This window comes from Saccopteryx leptura, chromosome 11 (genome assembly GCF_036850995.1).
Source record: "Saccopteryx leptura isolate mSacLep1 chromosome 11, mSacLep1_pri_phased_curated, whole genome shotgun sequence".
Classification (NCBI taxonomy): Eukaryota; Metazoa; Chordata; class Mammalia; order Chiroptera; family Emballonuridae; genus Saccopteryx; species Saccopteryx leptura.
In genome coordinates, this window is record NC_089513.1 from 50,089,695 (window position 1) to 50,110,734 (window position 21,040).

Here is a 21,040-nt window from a genome sequence, read left to right on the forward strand (position 1 = left end):
CTGGTTCTGACAAAATTGTGAAACTTGTGTTTTACAGAGGATTTATGCTTCTATATTCATAGGGAAGAAGTCTGGTAGGGCATAGTCTCTCTCTCTTTTTTTTTTTTTGTGACAGAGTCAGAGAGAGGGACAGATAGGAACGGACAGACAGGAAGAGACAGAAAGGGAGAGAGATGAGAAGCATCAAATCTTTGTTGCAGCATCTTAGTTGTTCATTGATTGCTTGCTTTCTCATATGTGCCTTGACTGGAGGGCTGCAGTAGATTGAGTGACCCCTTGCTCGAGCCAGTGACCCTGGGCTCAAGCTGGTGAGCCTTGCACAAACCATATGAGCCTGTGCTCAAGCTGGCAACCTTGGGGTCTCAAACCTGGGTCTCTGTGTCCCAGTCTGACACTCTATCCACTGCACCACCACCTGGTCAGGCTGGCATAGTCTCTTTTAATATATGATTCTTTTGCTTAATAAACATGTTTTAATGATTGCAAGCTGAGTAGCTAGTGTAGCTCCTAATATACTTAAATATAAGTAATTAGTGACTTTAAATGAGAAACATCATTGGTGATGTATAACCACTTTGGAAATAAACCTTTCTTAGGACAAACTAAGAATAAAGCTACTTATAGTAATAAACATTTCACTCTATTTACTCCTGTGCTCTAGAATTAAAAGATGAAGATGATGATGATGATTGTTTTATATTTGAAAAAGCAGCAAGAGGAAAAAGGCCTATTTTTGAATGTTTTTGGAATGGACGACTAATACCATATACAACTGTTGAGGAGTAAGTTCTGATTTTTGCTGAAATACATAATTTTATAATCAAATCGTTTTATTAACTAATATTTTGTTCTGTTCAAGCTTTGATTGGTGTACTCCTCCTAAGAAGAGAGGGCTTGCACCAATTGAGTGCTACAATAGAATATCTGGTGCATTATTCACTAATGACAGATTCCAGGTCAGCACAAATAAACTGACTTTTATGGATCTTGAGCTAAAATTGAAAGACAAGAACACCCTTTTTACAAGGATTTTAAATGGACAGGTATGATTATATGTATCAAGTTTTGAATATTTGCAGATGTTCTATTTTTATGTACAACAAAAGTCACTATTAGTATAAATTTATATGGCATTTTACATACTTTTTAATCAAAAGAATATGTATAGATTTTCCCTTATGAGCATTTATGTGTTCACATCATTCAAAAATTTCAAACTGGTTAGACCATTTGGATAAAATTTTTAGTTCTTTATTAGATTTTAATATCAGGACCATGACATAGTAAATAGAAGCTACAGAAGCATATGCACTTGGTGAGAACATATAAGAACAATTTTGTCTAACACAAACGCTTATGTTTGTATTCAATATATTAATAACGAAACTATGCGATTTTAATCTAATCTTAAGGGTAAAATTGAGGGAAAACAAATAATTTTGGCTAAAAGGTGATTTGAGACTGGGCAGTATTAAAATCCATGCACTGATTGGTAGAACAAGGATAATAGTTTTTTTTTAAGTTGAACTAGCATACTATTATATTTTTATTTTACTAAATACCTCAGAAACTTTTACTTGATATACTACTCTTTAGTAGTTCAATGTGGAGTTGCCAAGAGATAGATGCTTTTATAGTAAACCTAAAATTGTTGCACAGTAAATACATACAATATTTATAGTCATTCCTACAAGATGTTGAAATTCATTTTGCTGTTTATAAAATATTTTGAATCAGAAGATTAAGATACTTTTAAAGAATTATCACCAGATAAAAGTCTTACTTGTACTTAGATATGATACACTTAGTAGTAATTATCCAACATTTATTAAACAATTTGACTTTTCTTCCAAAAGTTACCCACAATACGTCATTTTTTTTTGTTACATTGTATTTTAAAATCATGTATTTTCTAATTTGGGGATATTTTAAATACACAGAAAAGTTGAAAGAATATTATGATGAGTATCTGCATACTCCTCTCCTAGATTAACTGTCACACTTGTAACATTGTCCTTTGATACATAACTTAATCTTTGGATTTAACTAATACATCTGGCAATTTGTTTGATAATGAATCCTGCAGACTTCTATATGTTTTAGTGTAGAATAATTTTATCTAATAAACGGGCCATACATTGAAGTGTAATATAAAAATGTAGACAGACCGTCCCATTCCCAGTTAATAATTTTAATATCCTTGTCAAGCTGATAAACTGAAAACAGTGATTTGCTAATTCAGAAAGGAGTTGGTACTTGGGAAAAGGGTTAGGGGAAGTTTTCTTAGAAACTTACCAATTTTTGAGTTTTTACCAAGTCCATGTATTTTTTACTCAAAGCTGAAATCATTTCTAATTTTGCCCAATTTTTATTTGGAGATAACTATAGTATGCTATGGAGTAAGGTATGTAAAAAGGACAGAACTTTTGTAATTTTATGCATTGTCTTTTGTCAGAGCATGCAATATGTAAAATATCTTCCCTGCTCATTCTGGACAGGCAATATACAATATATTGTAGCTGATGTTTGGTATAAATCTGTATATTATCTCAGCAGAGTGAATAATGATAAGCAAAAATGTTTTTTATGTATTATTAGGAAACAGTTTTCATTTTATGATATTTATTTTGAATAGATAATATGAATGTGTTACACAATTAAAAGGAAAAATGTGTTTTGCTTATCAGGGTTTTTTCAGCCTTTTTCTTTTCTTACTACTCTTATAAGGACCCTGTTTTGGACAATTTTTTCTCCTAATTGCTCTTCTTCATGACATTTTAATACCATAGATATACCATATATATATGGTATATTTACATACTATATGTGTATATATTTGTTTTTGATACATAAAAGGAGATATTTATTGCCCTATTGAGAATGTGCCTGATTCACAGTGAGATTTCCATTTACCTCTTATAGCCAGCTAGGTCTCCTACTTTGCTGCTGCTGCTCTTCATTTTTTGGTGTATCCTAGGATATAGAGCGGGGAAGAAAAACTTTATTGTTGGTGTTGACTATTATCCAAGATTAATAATAAAGATTTGCTTTCTTTAGTAATGGTTTTATTAGAAATCTAAATTTGTATGGGAGAAAGATCCAGCAAAATATTTTAGTTTTTTATTAGGTTTTCTGGGGTGGGTCTATGGAAGGAAAATGGAATGAATGACAAATGTCAATGGTTGCATTTATTGACCTTATTTCATAGAACATTTTAAAATTTTACAGGAGCAACGAATGAAAATTGACAGAGAATTTACTTTATGGCTCAAGGACTGTCATGAAAAATATGACAAACAAATAAAATTTACACTTTTTAAAGGAATAATTACACGTTCTGATCTTCCTTCTAAAAAGCAGGGCCCCTGGGCCACATACTCAGCAATAGAATGGGATGGAAAAGTATACAAAGCAGGACAGCTGGTAGGTTTAACTTATTTTTAGATTTAATGTTTGGTAGAATTTGAAACTAAATTAGATGTATTAGAATTTTAAAAAATTTTTATTGAATTTACTGGGATGACATTTGTTAGATGTATTAGAATATAGCAACAACTCTACAAATGGATGTATTGATTTGCTCCTCAGGGGCCAGGAAAAAACCAGTGACTTTAATTATGTAATTTAGCATGGCATTAGAAAAAAAAACAACAATCTGTTTTTTGTCTAAGGCTCAGTTAACAAGGTTTTTAAAATTGTTTCTTATAATAAACTTTACGCAAAAGAAGATTTTAAGTGTTTTTGCTAATGTGATACGAAATTTTGACTTCTTAGCTAATTTTACTAAGTATCTGTTTCTTATAAGTTAATGTGTTTATTGACTATGTTGTGTAAATTGCAGAGATCTATAGTATTAGATATGCTTTGTCCTTAGGGATAATACAGCCTGAAAATAGAGATAACCTAAACATAAATAATAATAGGTGAGAAGGGAATAACTGCTATGAAAAGAGGATGAATAGTGAGTGCTTTGACATTTTAGAAGGAGAGAATTTTCTGACTTTGGATGGGCCTGGGAGAAGAGAGTAAATCATGAAACTCTTTGTGCAAGAAATGACATTTAAAACAACCTTAAAGAGGTAGAGGCTCAGGTTTATAAAAGTTTTTACAGAGTTAGAAGGATGTCCATTCTCTCCATTAATGTGAGAATCATTATGATATATTTGAAACATCAGAATTGGATACAGTCACTAGAAGTACTTTGTGTAGCTGTAGCCTTGCTTTTCTAACATTTAGGAATTAGAATACACGGGAGCTGAGAAAGGAGAATAAAAGGGATAAGCTGGTAAGATAGAAGGAAACTAGGAGAATAAGGTATACCTGAAGTTAAGTGAAGAATTACAAGGAGGGAGTGATCAACTTCGTCAAATTCTATGTGATGGTTGTATAGAATGCTTTCTCAGAGAAGTAATGTAAGCACAGACAAGAACATTCATAAGTTCAGAGAAACAGCAAGCAGTGGAGTTGGGTTATAGGTGTGTGAAGAGAAATAGTTTAGAAAAGAGGCTGGAAAGGTAGATTGGCTATAAACTCTTTTGGTCCTTGTCAAGGATGTCTGAATTGGATTAATAGAAATTATCCTCAGATTTCTCAAGAAGTATAGGCATGTGTTGAACTAATTTATTTGAAGGAAATGATAACTTCTTGGACTTTGTAAGTCATTGTTCATAGTCGGAAAGCCAGATTTTATGGGGGAAAGGGTTTGAGTTACTCTGGCATTTATAATAGACTTTGGAGGAGTTATGGATCTTTTAGACACGTGTGGTCATGAAATTGTTGTATGAAGAAGGTACTGTTGTCTTTACAAAATATGGGAGTAAGTGGAGAACTTCACAATTACAACTTTATTGGATTATTAGTCATTGGAATTTTATTTACATATTATTAAATAAATAATACTAATTATAATATGTATAACATATTATACATATTGTAATGTTATATTATACATAATATGTTATACATATATTGTTTATAATGTTCAATAAAATATATTATTAATTATTAATTATTAAATATTTGTATAAAATGGTTTGTGGAATAATTATTATAGTACACCTGTTTCTCTTAGTAAATATTAACACTAAAGCCTTTTTTGAAACTTAAATATTAGGTCAAGACAATCAAGACACTTCCTCTCTTTTATGGAAGCATAGAAAAATTTTTTCTTTATGGTGATCATGATGGAGAAGTATATGCTACGGGCGGAGAGGTTCAAATTGCAATGGTACGACAGCAAGTAATACAAAATATTTATTGAAAGACTTTTGGTACCACTTAACTTTGCATAAATGTAGAAATAAAGGTGCAGTATTTTCCTTGCATTTATTTTTTCCATTGCATAGTGTTAGCATGTATATATTTCATATTTGATATTTTTAATAATCTATAGAACTTATCTGTTTGCCTAGTGTTTAACATATATTATTGCTACTTATCACAATAATTTAGTAAAGTACAAATTTCATTCTAGGCATACAAACTAGTAAACAATGGAGCCAGAATTCTATCTTAAAAATTAATGCTTCCAAAACTGGAATGGGTTTTATCCCTGTACCATGTTCTTGTTAATATTTGAAAGATATTTAATTAGGCCTAAGGAGGTAACATGGAAAATAAAGATAAACAGCCTGACCAGATAGATAGTGGTGCAGTGGATAGGGTGTTGGACTGGGATGCAGAGGACCCAGGTTCAAAACCCTGAGGTCACTGGTTTGAGTGCTGGCTCATCCAGCTTGAGCGCGGGCTCCATGGCTTGAGTGTGGAATCATAGATATAACCCCATAGTCACTGGCTTGATTGAGCCCAAGGTCGCTGACTTGAAGCCCAAGGTCACTGGCTTGAACAAGGGGTCACTTGCTCTGCTATAGCTCCCCTGGTCAAGACACATATGAGAGAGCAATCAATGAACAATTAAGGTACTGCAATGAAGAATTGATGCTTCTCATCTCTCTCCCTTCCTGTGTGCCTGTCTGTTCCCATCTGTCCCTCTCTCTGTCACAGAAAAAAAAGGAGATAAACAATGATATCTAATGAAATAATAACTATTATGATTTATATATTAATGAGGGTAAAATATATTTCTTTGGAAGAAGTATATGAATGTTTTTATGACAGCTAAATTCAGTTTTTTTCAAAAGCTGGTATAAATTTATTTTCTTGATTCAGGAACCTCGAGCACTGTATGATGAAACAAAAATTGTGCCAATTGCAAAGCTGGATAGGACAGTTGCTGAGAAAGCTGTAAAAAAATATGTAGAAGATGAAATGGCAAGGTAATTTACATTTCAGGATGTAAGATACAAATAAAAAGAAAAATCAAGAGGTTGAATCTTAGTGCAGTCTCAGTGCTTTTAACTATTCTTAAGTGTGTTGTTAAAGTCTTCTAATAGGACACTTGTAGTCTAGATGTACACACTGTGACAAACTTAATATGGAGAAATTGAGAGCTCTAGTTATAAAAAACAGAATCCTATATTTGTTTTACAGAAAAAGGAGTAAATTAACATATATAATATATATAAAGTTTCAATATTATAAGCAATATGATTAGTGTATGTTAAAGAAAAACCAATATTGTTTGGCCTTCAAGAAAAAGAAAATTGAAGACTCGTAGCTGAAAATTTCCCTAAATTGATGAAGGAAAAAATCACACTAGTTCAAGAAGCACAGAGAGTTCCATTAAAGAGGAACCCAAGAAGGCCTACACTGAGACACATCATAATTAAAGTGCCAAAGTAAGAATACTAAAAGCTGCAAGAGAAAAGCGGTTCATAACCTACAGAGGAGCCCCCATAAGGATGACACCGTCTTCTCAACAGGAACATCTGAGGCCAGAAGGGATTGGTAAGAAATATTCAAAGTGATGCAAAACAAGAACCTACAACCAAGACTACTTTATCCAGCAAGGCTATCATTTAAAATTGAAGGGGAAATAATAAGCTTTTCATACAAAAAAATACTCAAGGAATTTATTACAACCAAACAAGTACTGCAAGAAATGTTAAGGGGCCTGCTGGAAAAAGAGCAAAGGAAAAAAAAATCAAGAAAAAGAGAATTGTAGATCTAAAGAATAAAATGGAAATAAATAAGTACATATCAATAATAACCTTAATTGTAAATGGGTTAAATGCTACAATGAAAAGACAGGATAGCTGTATGGATAAGGAAACAGGACCCGTATATATGCTGTCTATAAGAGACCCACCTCAGAACAAAAAGATACACATAGACTGAAAGTGAAGGATGGAAAAAGGATTTCACGCAAATGGAAATGAAAAAAAAGCTAGGGTAGTAGTACTTACATCTGAAAAAATAGACTTTAAAAACAAGGCTACAGTAAGAGATAAAGAAGGTCACTACATAATGATAAAGTGAGCAATCCAACAAGAGAATATAACCACTGTAAATATCTATGTGCCTAATATCGGAGTACCTAAATATATAAAGCAGATTTTGATTTACCTAAAGGGCGAGATCAACAGCAATACTATAATAGTAGGGGTTTTTAATACCCCCCCCAACATCAATGGATAGATCCTCCAGACAGAAAATTAACAAAGAAACAGTGGCCTTAAATGTCACACTAGGTCAACGGGATTTAGTATCTTCAGAACCTTTCACCCCAAAGCAGCAGAATATACATTCTTTTCAAGTGCTCATGGTACATTGTCTAGGATAGACCCCATGTTAGGACACAGAACAAGTCTCAATAAATTTAAGAAGATTGAAATCATATCAAGCATATTTTCTGATCACAATGGCATGAAACTAGAAACAACTATAGAAAAACTGAAAAACATTCAAACACTTGGAGACTAAAGAGCATGTTGTTAAATAACAAACGGATTAACGACGAGATCAAGGAAGAAATAAAAATTTCCTTGAAACAAATAAAAACATAAAACAACTTAAAACTTATGGGACACAGCAAAAGCAGTCCTGAGAGGGAAGTTCATTGCATTACAGGCATACCTTAAGAAGCAAGAAAAATCTCAAACAACTTAACCCTGCATCTACAAGAACAATAAATAAAGCCCAGAGGAAGTAGAAGAAAGGAAATAATAAGGATCAGAGTGGAAATAAATGATATAGGCTAAAAAAAAAAACACAAAAGGTTAATGAAACCAAGAGCTGGTTCTTTGAAATGGTAAACCTGATTGACGAATCTTTAACCAGACTCATCAAGAAAAAAAGAGAAAACTCAAATAAAATTAGAAATGAAAATGGAGAAGTAAGAACTGACACCGCAGAACTACAAAGGATTGTAAGAAAATACTATGAAGATCTATATGACAAAAAATTAGTCAACCTCAGTTAAATGGATAAATTCCTAGAAACATACATTCTTCCAAAACTCAGTCTGGAAGAATCAGAAAACCTAAACAAACAGATTACAACAAATGAAATTGAAACAGTTATCAAAAAACTTTCAGCAAACAAAAGTCCAGGACTGAATGGCTTCACAGGCTAATTTTTACCAAATACTCAAAGAAGAACTAACACCCATCCTTCTCAAGCTATTTCAAAAAATTCAAGAACAGGGAAGACTTCTAAGCTTCGTTTATGAGGCAAATCCAAATTCCAAGTCCAGGTAAAGACGCTACAAAGAAAGAAAAGTATAGGCCAATATCCCTGATGAACATAGATGCTAAAATTTTCAACAAAATATTAGGAAACTGATCCAGCAATACATTAAAAAGTCACAAATCATGATCAAGTGGGACTTATTCTGGGGAGGTGAGGCTGGTAGAATATTCACAAATCAATAAATGTGATTCATCACATGAATAAAATCAAGGATAAAAATAACATGATTATATCAATAGATGCAGAAAAAGCATTTGATAAAATCCAGCACTCGTTTATGATCAAAACTCTCAGGAGAGTGGGAATACAGGGAACATACTTCAACATGATAAAACATAATAAAGGTTATCTATGACAAACCAACAGCCAATATCATACTCAATGGGCAAAATTTAAAAGTAATCCCCTTAACATCAGGAACAAGGCAGGGGTGCCCCCTTTCACTACTCTTATTCAACATAGTTCTGGAAATCCTAGCCACAGCAATCAGATAAGAAGAAGAAATAAAAGGCATCCAAAGTGGAAAAGGAAGTAAAAGTCATTATTTGCTGATGACATACTGTACATAGAAAACCCTAACATCTCAGTTAAAAAACTACTAGACTTGATAAGTGAATTTGGAAAGGTGGCAGGTTATAAAATTAATATTCAGAAATCAGTGGCATTTTTATACACCAACAATAAACTGTCTGAAAGAAATTAAGGAAACAATATTCTTCCCCATTGCAACAAAAAGAATGAAGTACCCGGGAGTAAATTTAACCAAGGAGGTAAAAGACTTGTACTCAGAAAGTCATAGACATTGAAAAAATAAAAATCAAGGAAGATACAGACAAGTGGAAGCATAGACCATGTTCATGGATAGGAAGAATAAACATTAAAATGTCTATATTACTCAAAGCAATCTGTAAGTTTAGTGCAATTCCCATTAAAATACCAATGGCATACTTCAAAAATATAGAACAAATATTCCAAAAAGTTTACATGGAACCGAAAAAGAACATGAATAGCCTCAGCAATCTTGAAAATGAAGAACAGAGTGGGAGGTATCACACTTCCTGATATCAAGTTATACTACAAGGCCATAGTAATCAAAACAGCTTGGTGCTAGCATAAGAACAGGCATACAGATCAATCGAACAGAGTTGCGAACCCAGAAACAAACCCATACCATATGGTCAGTTGATATTTGCAAAATATGGTAAGAGCATACAGTGGAGTAAAGATAGTCTCTTTAATAAATGGTGTTGGTAAAATTGGACAGGTACATGCACTGTCCAATTTTACCAAATAAAACTAGACCACTAACTTAAACCATTCACAAAAACTCAAAATGGATAAAAGACTGAAATGTAAGTTGCCAAACCATAAACATCTTGGGAGAAAACATAGTAAACTCTCAGATGTCTCTCGTAATATTTTTGCTGATTTATCTCCATGGGCAAGTGAAATAAAGGACAAAATAAACTAATGGGTCTATATCAAATTAAAAAGCTTTTGCACAGCAAAAGACAGTATTAATAAGATAAAAAGACAATGCACACAATGGGAGAACATATTCATCAATATGTCTGATAAGGGTTAATAACCAAAATTTATCAAGAACTTCTAAAACTCAACCCCAAGATGGTAAACAATCCATTAAAAAAATGGGCAACAGAACTGAATAGACACTTGTCCAAAGAGGGCATACATTTGACCAATAGGCATATGAAAAAATTTTCAACATCACTAATTATCAGAGAAATGCAAATTAAAACCACAATGTGATACCACCTCAGACCTGTCAGAATGGCGCTCATTAGCAAGTCAACACAATAAGTGCTGGCGAAAGTGTGGAGAAAAAGAAACCCTTTTGCACTGCTGGTGGGAATGCTGACTGTGCAGCCACTGTAGAGAACAGTATGGCATTTCCTCAAAAAATTAAAACTGGAACTGCCTTTTGACTCAGCTATCCCACTTTTGGGAATATATCCTAAGAATACCAAATCACTGATTCAAAAGAAGATATGCATTCCATGTTTATTGCAGCATTGTTTGCAATAGCCAAGATCTGGCAACAGCCCTAGTTGTCCATCAGTGGACAAGTGGATTAAAAAGCAGTGGTACTATACACAATGAATTACTATGCAGCTGTGAAAAAGAAGAAAATCTTACATTTTGCGATGGCATGGATTATTGGCCTGGAGATTATTATGCTAAGTGAAATAAGTCAGGCAGAGGAAAACAAATATATGATCTCACTTATATGTGAAATCTAATGAACAAAGTGAACTGAAGAACAGAATAGAGGCAGAGGCGGGGTCACAGGGAGCAGAGGGACAGCTCTCCGAGGGAAGGGGAAATAGGGGATGACATCAGAGAAAGTGAAGGGATTAGTGAAATCATATACAATGCATCTGTAAAGTCATGGTGCACTTTTGACTAGTCACAGAAAAGCAACAAAAGACTATAGAAATGTGAAATCTGCACCAAATAAGAGGAAACCCTCCAAGTTTATGTAGGATGATGTGGCAGCATGTGCGCATGCGCAGATGATGACATAACACCTTGTATACAGCGGAGCAGCCCACGACCATGCCAGTCAAGATATGGACGGTACAGAGGAAAGTTCAGTATGTTCTGTGGCTTGCTAAATTCGAATTTGTGACCAAAGTGCAACGTAAATATCGGCGCATTTATAACGAAGCGCCACCACATAGGAATTACATTACTCGGTGGGATAAGCAGTTGAAGGAAACCGGCAGTTTGGTGGAGAAACCCCGTTCTGGTAGGCCATCAGTCAGTGACGAGTCTGTAGAGGCTATACAGGATAGCTACCTAAGGAGCCCTAAAAAATCTGTGCGTGAGCCCATATCGAACTGCACTGAATAGGTATGAAACTGGGAGAGTTTTCCTTTTATTTGGTGCAGATTTTACATTTCTATCGTCTTTTGTTGCTTTCCTGTGACCGGTCAAAGTGCACCATGACTTTACGGACACACTGTATACATATAGATACAGATAAACAGGACAGCAAATCCCAGAAGAAGGAGGGAGGGAATCTGGGGGAGCAGGGCAAAGGAGGTATAGTAGAGGACACGGGGGTGTAGGGTGAGGCTGTTATATTGAGTGGAATACTTGAATCCATGTTAACACAATAAATTAAAAATTAAAAAATAAAATTGTAGTGATTTTGAGAAGTAGAGATTAGTACAAAAGGAGTAAAAGGAAATGGGAATAAAAAACTCAATTTGTGACTTGTATAGCTAATGATGTAATCATTTTGATTCTCACTAGTAATTCTTCTATTCTTAAGAATTTATTCCATCTCCAAAGGGTAAATTATACTATAAATGAATATAAAATTCACAAAAAAATGGCAATTTCAGGCTCAGTACCAAGAGTTTTTGCCTGACTTTTTTAGTAGCTACTATGATGGTTAGGGAGAAAACTTAAATTATTAGTCATACAGAATTTCAGATTTAACCTTTCAAAATATATGAGAAATAAATATTAACGTTTCTATTAACTTCTATTTTTCTAGTTAAGACCATAATTAACACCATTTGTGAAACATTAATATGCTGGTTTTCTACTAGGCTCCCCGATAGATTGTCAGTAACTTGGCCTGAAGGAGATGAATTGCAGCCTAATGAGATTAGGCCTGCTGGAACCCCCATTGGTATGTTTTTGGTTTGTTTTTCTTAATACTGAAGAAAGGCTTTTTTTGTGTCTTAATTTCCAATTCTAAAGTGCAGTTTGAAGACGTATCAGAATTGTCAGATTCATTAGGTGTAACTAAAACTCTCTGCTTACTTTAAATTTTGGACCAATAGGTGCGCTAAGGATTGAAATACTAAATAAAAAAGGGGAAGCAATGCAAAAGCTTCCAGGAACAAGTCATGGTGGTTCAAAGAAACTCCTGGTTGAGCTCAAAGTTATATTACACTGTAAGTATTTACAAATTAATTTGGATCTTTAATAGTGTCCTTAAATGTATAGTAAAGGTTTAAATATCTTTATATAATTAATGATCACCTAGCAGTCTGATAGGCCCATTGGATTTTATATGTTAAGGATTTCAAGTGTGTTATGCATAATTTGAGTTTTTGTTAAGTGAGGGGAGGGAAGATAATGAGACAGACTCTTGCATGCACCCAACCTGGATTCACCTGGCAACCCCTGCCTGGGGCCAAATCAGTCTAGCTATTTTTAGTGCCTGAGGCTTATGCACTCAGACCAACCAAGCCGTCCTCAGCACCCGAGGCCAACACTCTAACCAATCAAGTCACTGGCTGTGGGAGGGGGAGAGGGAGAGAAGGAGAGGGGAGGGGGAGCGAAGCAGGTGGTCATTTTTTTGTGTGCCATAACCAAGAATTAAACTTGGAACGTCCATATGCTGGGCTGATGCTCAATCCACTGAGCTACCAGCCAGGGCTGAGAAAGTGAACTTTATTATCAAAATATATTTCTGCATTCTTTTGATTGTCCTATCCAAGTGTATTTACAGATAATTCTTAGGAATTGAAATGAGGGAATTTAGTGAGCTGAATGAGTAAATTTTCATTATGCTGTTACCTTGCATAGGGTAGCTTTAGGTCTTTAAGAGTTTCAAAAGTAGTTTTTAAATTACCACAGAAAGGCCTGACCTTTGGTGGCACAGTGGTTAAAGCGTCGACCTGGAAATGCTGAGGTCACCGGTTTGAAACCCTGGGCTTGCCTGGTCAAGGCACATATGGGAGTTGATGCTTCCAGCTCCTCCCCCCTTCTCTCTCTCTCTCTCTCTCTCTCTCTCTCTCTCTCCTTGCTTTCTCTCTCTGTCTCTCTCCTCTCTAAAAAAATAAATAATTAATTTAAAAAAATTACCACAGAAAAAGAAATATTTGATGCTGTTGTGATATTTTATATTTATATTCTGTATTCAGCTTCACAAGTATAAATATTGCTTTTTGTTTTCTTTTATTAAGCTTCAAATGGAAATAAAGAAATTATTTCACATATTAGTCAACATGGAGGTAAATGGCCTTACTGGTTTAAAAAAATGGGTAAGTTATTCTGAAAGTTAAAAAATTATATCAGTATTATATTGCCTTGATTTATAATTTCTTCTTAATTTTTTCCAGAAAATATTCAAAAGTTGGGGAATTATACATTGAAATTACAAGTTGTGTTAAATGAAAGTAATGCAGACACTTACGCTGGAAGACCACTGCCATCTAAAGCAATTAAATTTTCTGTTATAGGTAAGCAAAACACTATCACATAAGTATATGCCAAAGGTGGCACTTTAAATTAAGGAGGAATAGATTGATAATTTAGTAAAAGATGTGCAACCAATTGCATGAGCACTTTATTCTTAAATGACCTGTAAATTCTTCTTGACAGTTACATTTCTTCTAAATTTTAAAGACATTGTTTTCTAGCTTTCATTGTGGCTGGTAAAGTCTAAAGCTATTCTGATTCTTGATCTTTGCATGTGAATCCTTCTTTTCCAACACTCAAATATTTAGTGAATTAGTTATTTTTTGTATGTCCCAATATCTGAAATTTTAAATTCTAGGAGTTTTCCTTGAATTACTTTGATTTCCTGTTTGTCTTTCTTAACATCTGAAATTAAGATGTTGGACCTCTTGACTGAAGTACTGATAATTGTTTTTTCTAAATTCTATCTGTTCTACACATTCTATTGAGTTTTTTATTTTAAGCTGTCATTTTATTTTTAGTTTCTAAAATGTATTTTTCATTCCCTGTTTATTTCCTTTTAGTGTACTGTCTTCCTACCTCATGGATTCACTAATTTTTATTAATTCTCTGAGCCTATAATAATAGTGATGATTTTTCTTAAAGTTTTTAAACTTTATTCGACATGTTTCTTCCATGTTACTTTTTTTTTCATGTTTGCTGTGGGTCTTTCTTATTAAATGCTCTCTTATATGAGTGGTGTTCTTCTCACATTTAAGAATAGGACATTTGAGCATGAGCAGGCAGTGGCATAGTGCATAGAGCAATCAGACTGGGACTCAGAGGACCCAGGTTCAAAACCCTGAGGTTGCCAGCTTCAGCACGGGCTCATCTGGTTTGAGTACAGCTCATCAGCTTGAACCCAAGGTCACTGGCTTGAGCAAGGGGTCAGTAGGTCTGCTGGAGCCCCCAGTCACGGTACATATGAGAAAACAATGAACAACTAAGGTGCTGCAACGAAGAATTGATGCTTCTCATCTTTCTTCCTTCCTGTCTGTCTGTCCCTATCTGTCTTTCTCTCTGTCTCTCTCTTTGTCTCTGTCAGAAAAACAAAAAAAGAATAGGACATTTGAGAGCTTTTATTTTAGGGAGATTATGATGTGGAAATATTTAGGTTTTTCTTTTTGTTCAGTCCTCAGAGTGGAGCTGTCTAGTCTCATACTAGGAGGATACACACCTGGCTGCCAGCATTTTGGGAGCCAAGCTGGAGAAGACTTGAAAATCTCACATTTACTATATAATCTTTCACTTGATTTTCTTATTTTTAGTAAATTTTGACACTTTTGACACTGCTGTTTTCCTTACTCCTTAGACCTACTCTTTTAAGTCTTCCCTGTCTGTTGCTGGGACTGAGGAAGGCAGCTGACTCGAATGGTGGGGATTGTGGAATTATTTTTTCTATAGACTTCAGGTCTTCCTTTTTTATTTCCCTTTCAATCCAACTTGATTCAACTATTCCTGAGACTTCTAGGTGTGCTACAGAATGTATTAGATTGCTTCTCTGCTTACTTAGTTGTGATTGAGGATTTGAGTTTCTTGGTTCTTTCTGCTAAGTCAGTGACACTTATCTATATATTCTCCATCTTTCATATTCTATTACTGTTGTCTTTCTTCTTGGCTGTTTTTGTAGGCTTAGGCTTCTTTAAAAAAAAAAATTTCTGCCTGACCAGGCTGTGGAGCAGTGGATAGAGCATCAACCTGGGATGCTAAGGGCGCAGGTTCAAAACCCCAGGGTTACCAGCTTGAGCACAGGCTCACCAGCTTGAACGTGGGGTCACCAACTTGAGTGTGGGATCATAGACATGACTCCATAGTCACTGACTTGAGCCCAAGGTTGCTGACTTGATTGAGCAAGGGGTCACTGGCTCCGATGGAGCCCCCTGATCAAGGCATATATGGGAAAGCAATCAATGAACAACTAAAGTGCCGCCACAAGTTGATGCTTCTCATCTCTCTCCCTTCCTGTCTGTCCTTCCCTCGCTCTCTCTCTCTCTCTCTCCCTCTCTCATTAAAATAAAATTTCTGTAGTGTCATTATTATGGGGTTTTGGAGAGAGCTGATCTAAGCAAGTGTTTGTGATCAGTTTGTCTTCTTGAATGAGATGGGCCACCACTGAGATTTTTACTTGTTGCACATCTAAATCTTCCATATTTTTTTTTAACAACTGTGGAACACATTCCATAGTATCAGGGTGCCGTAGTTTAAGCAGTTTTCTGTCGATACACATTTTAATTGCTTTCCAGTTCTTTGGCTCTTATAAACTACAATATATTGGTATATGGGGAGACAGTTATCCAGCTTTGTGCTAGAATTTCTCTAGGGTGGATACCAAGAGATAGAATTGCCAAACTAAAGTGAAGGCACTTTAACATTTTAGATATATTTACTGTCAGTTTGCCTTCCCAAAGGTTGTAGTATCCTCTCCAACAGACTGAGTGTTCTGGTTTCCCTATAATCTTTCCTAACCAGCCTATATTTTTATTTACCCTAGTTCAGTGGTTCTCAAACATTTTGAAGTTGGGGCGCATTTAAAATCCTACAAATAATTGTAGGCGCACTATATACAAATTTCTGAGAAATATAATAAGTCAAATATTAAAGAAAAAATATATAAAGTCCAAGCGTGCTTTTATGATAATTAAACGAAATAAATACAACAAAATTAAATTTATTCTGACATTAAAAAACATTTATATGTTACATTTTTTGTTATGCTTTTTAGAATTGTATAAAAGGGGTTAAAAAAACGACAAAAAGTTATCTTTTTTATATATATTGATACATTCTTACTAAGATTTAGTAAATTCAGCAGGTCCTGGTGCGAATGTGTTTTTTCATTCTTGTGTTTATGAGAAACATGAGCCTGATGTGTCCTAGTGATTTCTTCAATGTTTGGGCATGTATTTGAAAGGCAAACTCTCATTTTCTTGTCAATACATTGAAAATTCCTCTCTTTTTACTCTTAATTGTGTTGAGTGCAGAAAACCCCCATCATACATATCATCTTAACTTTACACCAAACAAAGGATAGAAGAAACTTGCCTCCAGTCTTTCCAAGGAATTATAGGGGGTAGTGTAAACAATCCAGCACCACAGCTTAACAGCCTTTTGCAACCTAGTCAGGCAAGTGAGGTGGGGGGTTGGGCAGACTGACAGTTTACAGCCAATTCCCCACACCTCTGTCCCCAAAAATCTAAATTCCAAAAACCCTGTTGGTTTTGTGGTCCCCAACAGGCACATATTTCTCTGGGATACCGTAGGGCGCACCTGGAAATCTACGGCGCACCAGTGCACCCTGACGCACACTTTGAGAACCACTGCCCTAGTTAGCAGTTAAATTATGCCTTAAATTATTAAGTTGTGCATCTCTTTAAAAGCCTTTATTAGACCTGTTATGTGCTCCGTAAAAGCCTGTGCATTTGCTGCTGTTATTTCAGTAGTGAAAGCTGTGGTTCTCAAATTAGAGCTTCTATTTGAGTTACCTGGAGGTCTCATTAAAACAGACTACTGGTCATCACTCCCAGAGTTTCTGACTAAGTAGGTTTGAGGTGAACCCTAGGATGTGTATTTCTAATAATTTCCCAGGGATGGCTGAAACTGTTAGACTAGACGCAACACTTTGAAAATAACTGGTTTAGAGGACATTTTATGTTTTCTGAATTTTAATCCTGTGTTACATGTGTTACAAATATTTTCTTTGTCTAAAAAATTTTTTCCCTAGATTTGGAGGGGGGTAAAGCATCAACTCGTTCCACTTAGTTCCATTTAGTTGTACAGTCAGTGGTTGCTTCTTGTATGTGCCCTGACCTGGGATTGAACCTGTGACCTCAGTACAACTGAGAAGATGCTCTATTTACTTAGCAACCCAGCCAGGACCGAAACCAAATATTTTCTCATATAGGACTTCTCTTTTAACTGTGTTTATTATATCTAATAAGATATTTTAACTTTATCAAGTAAATATTTTTTAACCTATTATATATTTAATATGTTGCCTTAGTTTTTCCTGTGATAAGGTTATACATATATTCTTTATTAAATTTTAATAATCTCTACTTTTAGAATTTTACTTTTATGTATTGTATGAGATAGATATCTAACTACTATTTTCCCAAGTGGATTATAGATACAATTTATGTAATTTTCACATAGATTGAAAATGTCATCTTTATCATAGTTTAATTTCCCATATATAAATGGATCTGTTTCTGACCTACAATGAATTTTCTGACCAATGAATTTGCTTTTCATTTATACCTTTGTTTTTAAAGAGGGTAAGCCGGAGAAGTTTTCATTCGGTCTTCTGGATCCTCCTTTTCGTGTTGGAGTTCCATTCAATATCCCTCTGGTGATTCAGGATGAATTTGGTCATACTAGTCCACTAATAAATGATATTCAGCCAGTTCTTGAAGCAAGGTAATTTGAAGTAGCAACTCGTATTTGACTTTGTATATTTGTTAATAAGCATTTACTCTCTTGGTTTTTTTGGCTTAAGTATTTTGTATGTGGTTACCTTCAGTATTATCATTAAAATGTTTAGTGGCTTTTATGATACTGGAGGCTTTCTTTAGCCGAAGCTATCCTTTGTGACCGCAGGGTCATGTATAAATTGACTCCCTAAAGTTTACGTTTTGACTGGAGGTACTATTAAAGGTGTTTATGTAAAACTGATAGCTCTGTTTTTCTTACTCCATTTCTTTTGGCAAGTATGATATGATGTTGCCTGGTAATAATGGTTATAACGTCTTTATTTTGTTGTTTGCTTAGAAGTTACAGCCCTTTAAACTGAGAGATACTGCCCACTAGGTTTTTAGCCTGCTAATGTAATTTAGTTTGATTTATTTTAAAATCTATAGCAATGAAGTATATGCTTTTCATGCAAATGCGAGACCTTTCTCATAATTTGACTTTACTTAATAGTCCTTTAGAGTGATGTAATTGACTTATATTAAGAAATAGCTCTTGAGGCCCTGGCCGGTTGGCTCAGCGGTAGAGCGTCGGCCTGGCGTGCAGGAGTCCCGGGTTCGATTCCCGGCCAGGGCACACAGGAGAAGCGCCCATCTGCTTCTCCACCCCTCCCCTTCTCCTTCCTCTCTGTCTCTCTCTTCCCCTCCCGCGGCCAAGGCTCCATTGGAGCAAAGTTGGCCCGGGCGCTGAGGATGGCTCTGTGGCCTCTGCCTCAGGCTCTAGAATGACTCTGGTTGCAGCAGAGCATCGCCCCCGGTGGGCGTGCCAGGTGGATCCTGGTCAGGCGCATGCAGGAGTCTGTCTGACTGCCTCCCCGTTTCCAACTTCAGAAAAATACAAAAAAAAAAAAAAAAAAATAAGAAATAGCTCTTGGAAACTTAACAGTGTGTCCAGTGATATAATTGAGTTTCATTGTTCTGCCTTTTTTTTTTTTTTTTTTTTTTTGTGGCGCCTAAGAAGAAATTCTTAATCAGTTTTTAGAGCAAGAATGCCAAGTATTTCTTTTTAGCATTGGCTGCCAAATTTGTTTTTTTGGGCCCACTTTTTAAGTATGCTTTGTTTTGTTGTCTGTATATATTTTTTTGCCCTTGTAGTATAATCATATACTCTTTCAGTCATTTGAACATGTACTATGTATATTCCAGGCATTTGCTTAACTGGACATATGGAAGTGAAGAAGGACATTGTATTTGCCTCCTAGAAGCTCACAGATTAGTGGGGTGTAGTTAGTTTAATGTCTAGATTTATACCATGGTTAAGTTCTTGAGAAGCAATGTATAGGTATAAAACTATTCAAAACTGAATTTTTCACTTTTGTTCTCTTAATTTGCAAAAAGTGATATTTTTCTTTTGACATATCACATTCATTTGCATATTAAGCATTAATGAAAGAGTTTAATACAGCTGTCTCTTGAACAATGTGGGGATTAGGGTCATCCATTGCTGTACAATCAAAAATTTGCGTTTAACTTTTGAATCCTCCCAAACTGAAGTAATAGTCACCTGTTAACTGGAAGCCTCACTAATAACATAGTCAATTAACACATATTTTGTATGTCATATGTATTACATACTCTATTCTTCTAAAAAGTAAACTAAAGAAAAAATGTTAAGAAAATTATAAGGAAGATAAAATTATATTTACAGTATTTATTTTAAAATATTTGCATATAAGTGAACCTGTGTAACTCAAGCCCATGTTGTTCAAGGTTTAAGTGTACTTAAACATGTTTGTTTAAAAATAAAACACTAAAAGAATGCATTTAATTACAAATGGGAAATATTAGTGCATTATTTGATACCTGTAATTGTTAACCTGTTATCAATTATAACTTCCACCTTATTTTTGATAGGATATTCTTACAAAGGCAGTCTCTGTGCCATATACATATATTGATATTTAAATTTTTGGACTTTTAAAAAAATTGGTGACATAGCAATGTGAGTTTATCTTCAGTAAAGTAGTCTATTGTCCTCAATGGATTTCTTGGGTGAGGTTTGTTTTATTTTTAGTGTTACTTACATTTTAAAAAATTATTTATATATATTGCCTAAAGAATCAAATCATTTGATAAGGCTTGTTATAAAAAAAAGAGCACTTCCTCCGTGGGCCCTTTTCATCCCACCTATATACCACTTGTTAAGAAGTGAACCACTTTTAACTTTTGCACTTGAATCTTTTAGTAACTTCTTTTTTTTTTTTAACTTTCTTCTTTTCTAAATGAGAGGAGGGTGGATAGAGAGATGGGCTCCCACATGTGCCCTGGCTGGGATCCACCCGGCAACCTTTTCCTGGGGCCAATACTCTACCCATTTAAGGCCATGCTCTCAACTGAGCTACCTTATTTTTAGCACTTGAGGCGGAAGCTTCACTGAGCCATCATCAGCACCCAGGGCCTACATGCTCAAATTAATTGAACCTTGTCTGGGGGAGAGGAAGAGAGAGAGAGAGAGAGAGAGAGAAGGGGGGCAGGTGGAGAAGAAGATGGTCACTTCTTCTATGTGCCTTGACTAGGAATTGAACCTGGGCCATCCACTCTCCAGGCTGATGTTCTGCCACTGAGCCAACTGGCCAGGACCTCTGTAACTTATATTGCTATTTCTCTTCTCTCTCTCTTTTTTTTTTTTTTTTTGTTGTTGTTTTTTAACTTAGGGAAATGGAGGGAGGAGAGAGATGAGAAGCATCAGCTCTTAGTTGCTTCACTTAAGTTGTTCATTGATTGCTTCTGATATGTGCCTTGACTGGGGAGCTCAAACTGAG

General features: G+C 35.0%; 1 protein-coding gene across 1 annotated transcript in view; it reads left to right on the top strand.

Annotated features, from left to right (window-relative positions):
- SMCHD1 (structural maintenance of chromosomes flexible hinge domain containing 1) overlaps positions 1-21,040 on the top strand; it is a 173,213-nt gene that overhangs the window by 54,073 nt on the left and 98,100 nt on the right. Inside the window, exons 11-20 of the mRNA XM_066353570.1 lie at positions 662-782; positions 860-1,043; positions 3,229-3,423; positions 5,114-5,227; positions 6,169-6,275; positions 12,171-12,253; positions 12,408-12,521; positions 13,539-13,616; positions 13,695-13,814; positions 18,084-18,228. Coding sequence (XP_066209667.1) covers positions 662-782; positions 860-1,043; positions 3,229-3,423; positions 5,114-5,227; positions 6,169-6,275; positions 12,171-12,253; positions 12,408-12,521; positions 13,539-13,616; positions 13,695-13,814; positions 18,084-18,228 — 1,261 coding nt within the window. The remainder of the gene's footprint in view (positions 1-661; positions 783-859; positions 1,044-3,228; positions 3,424-5,113; positions 5,228-6,168; positions 6,276-12,170; positions 12,254-12,407; positions 12,522-13,538; positions 13,617-13,694; positions 13,815-18,083; positions 18,229-21,040) is intronic.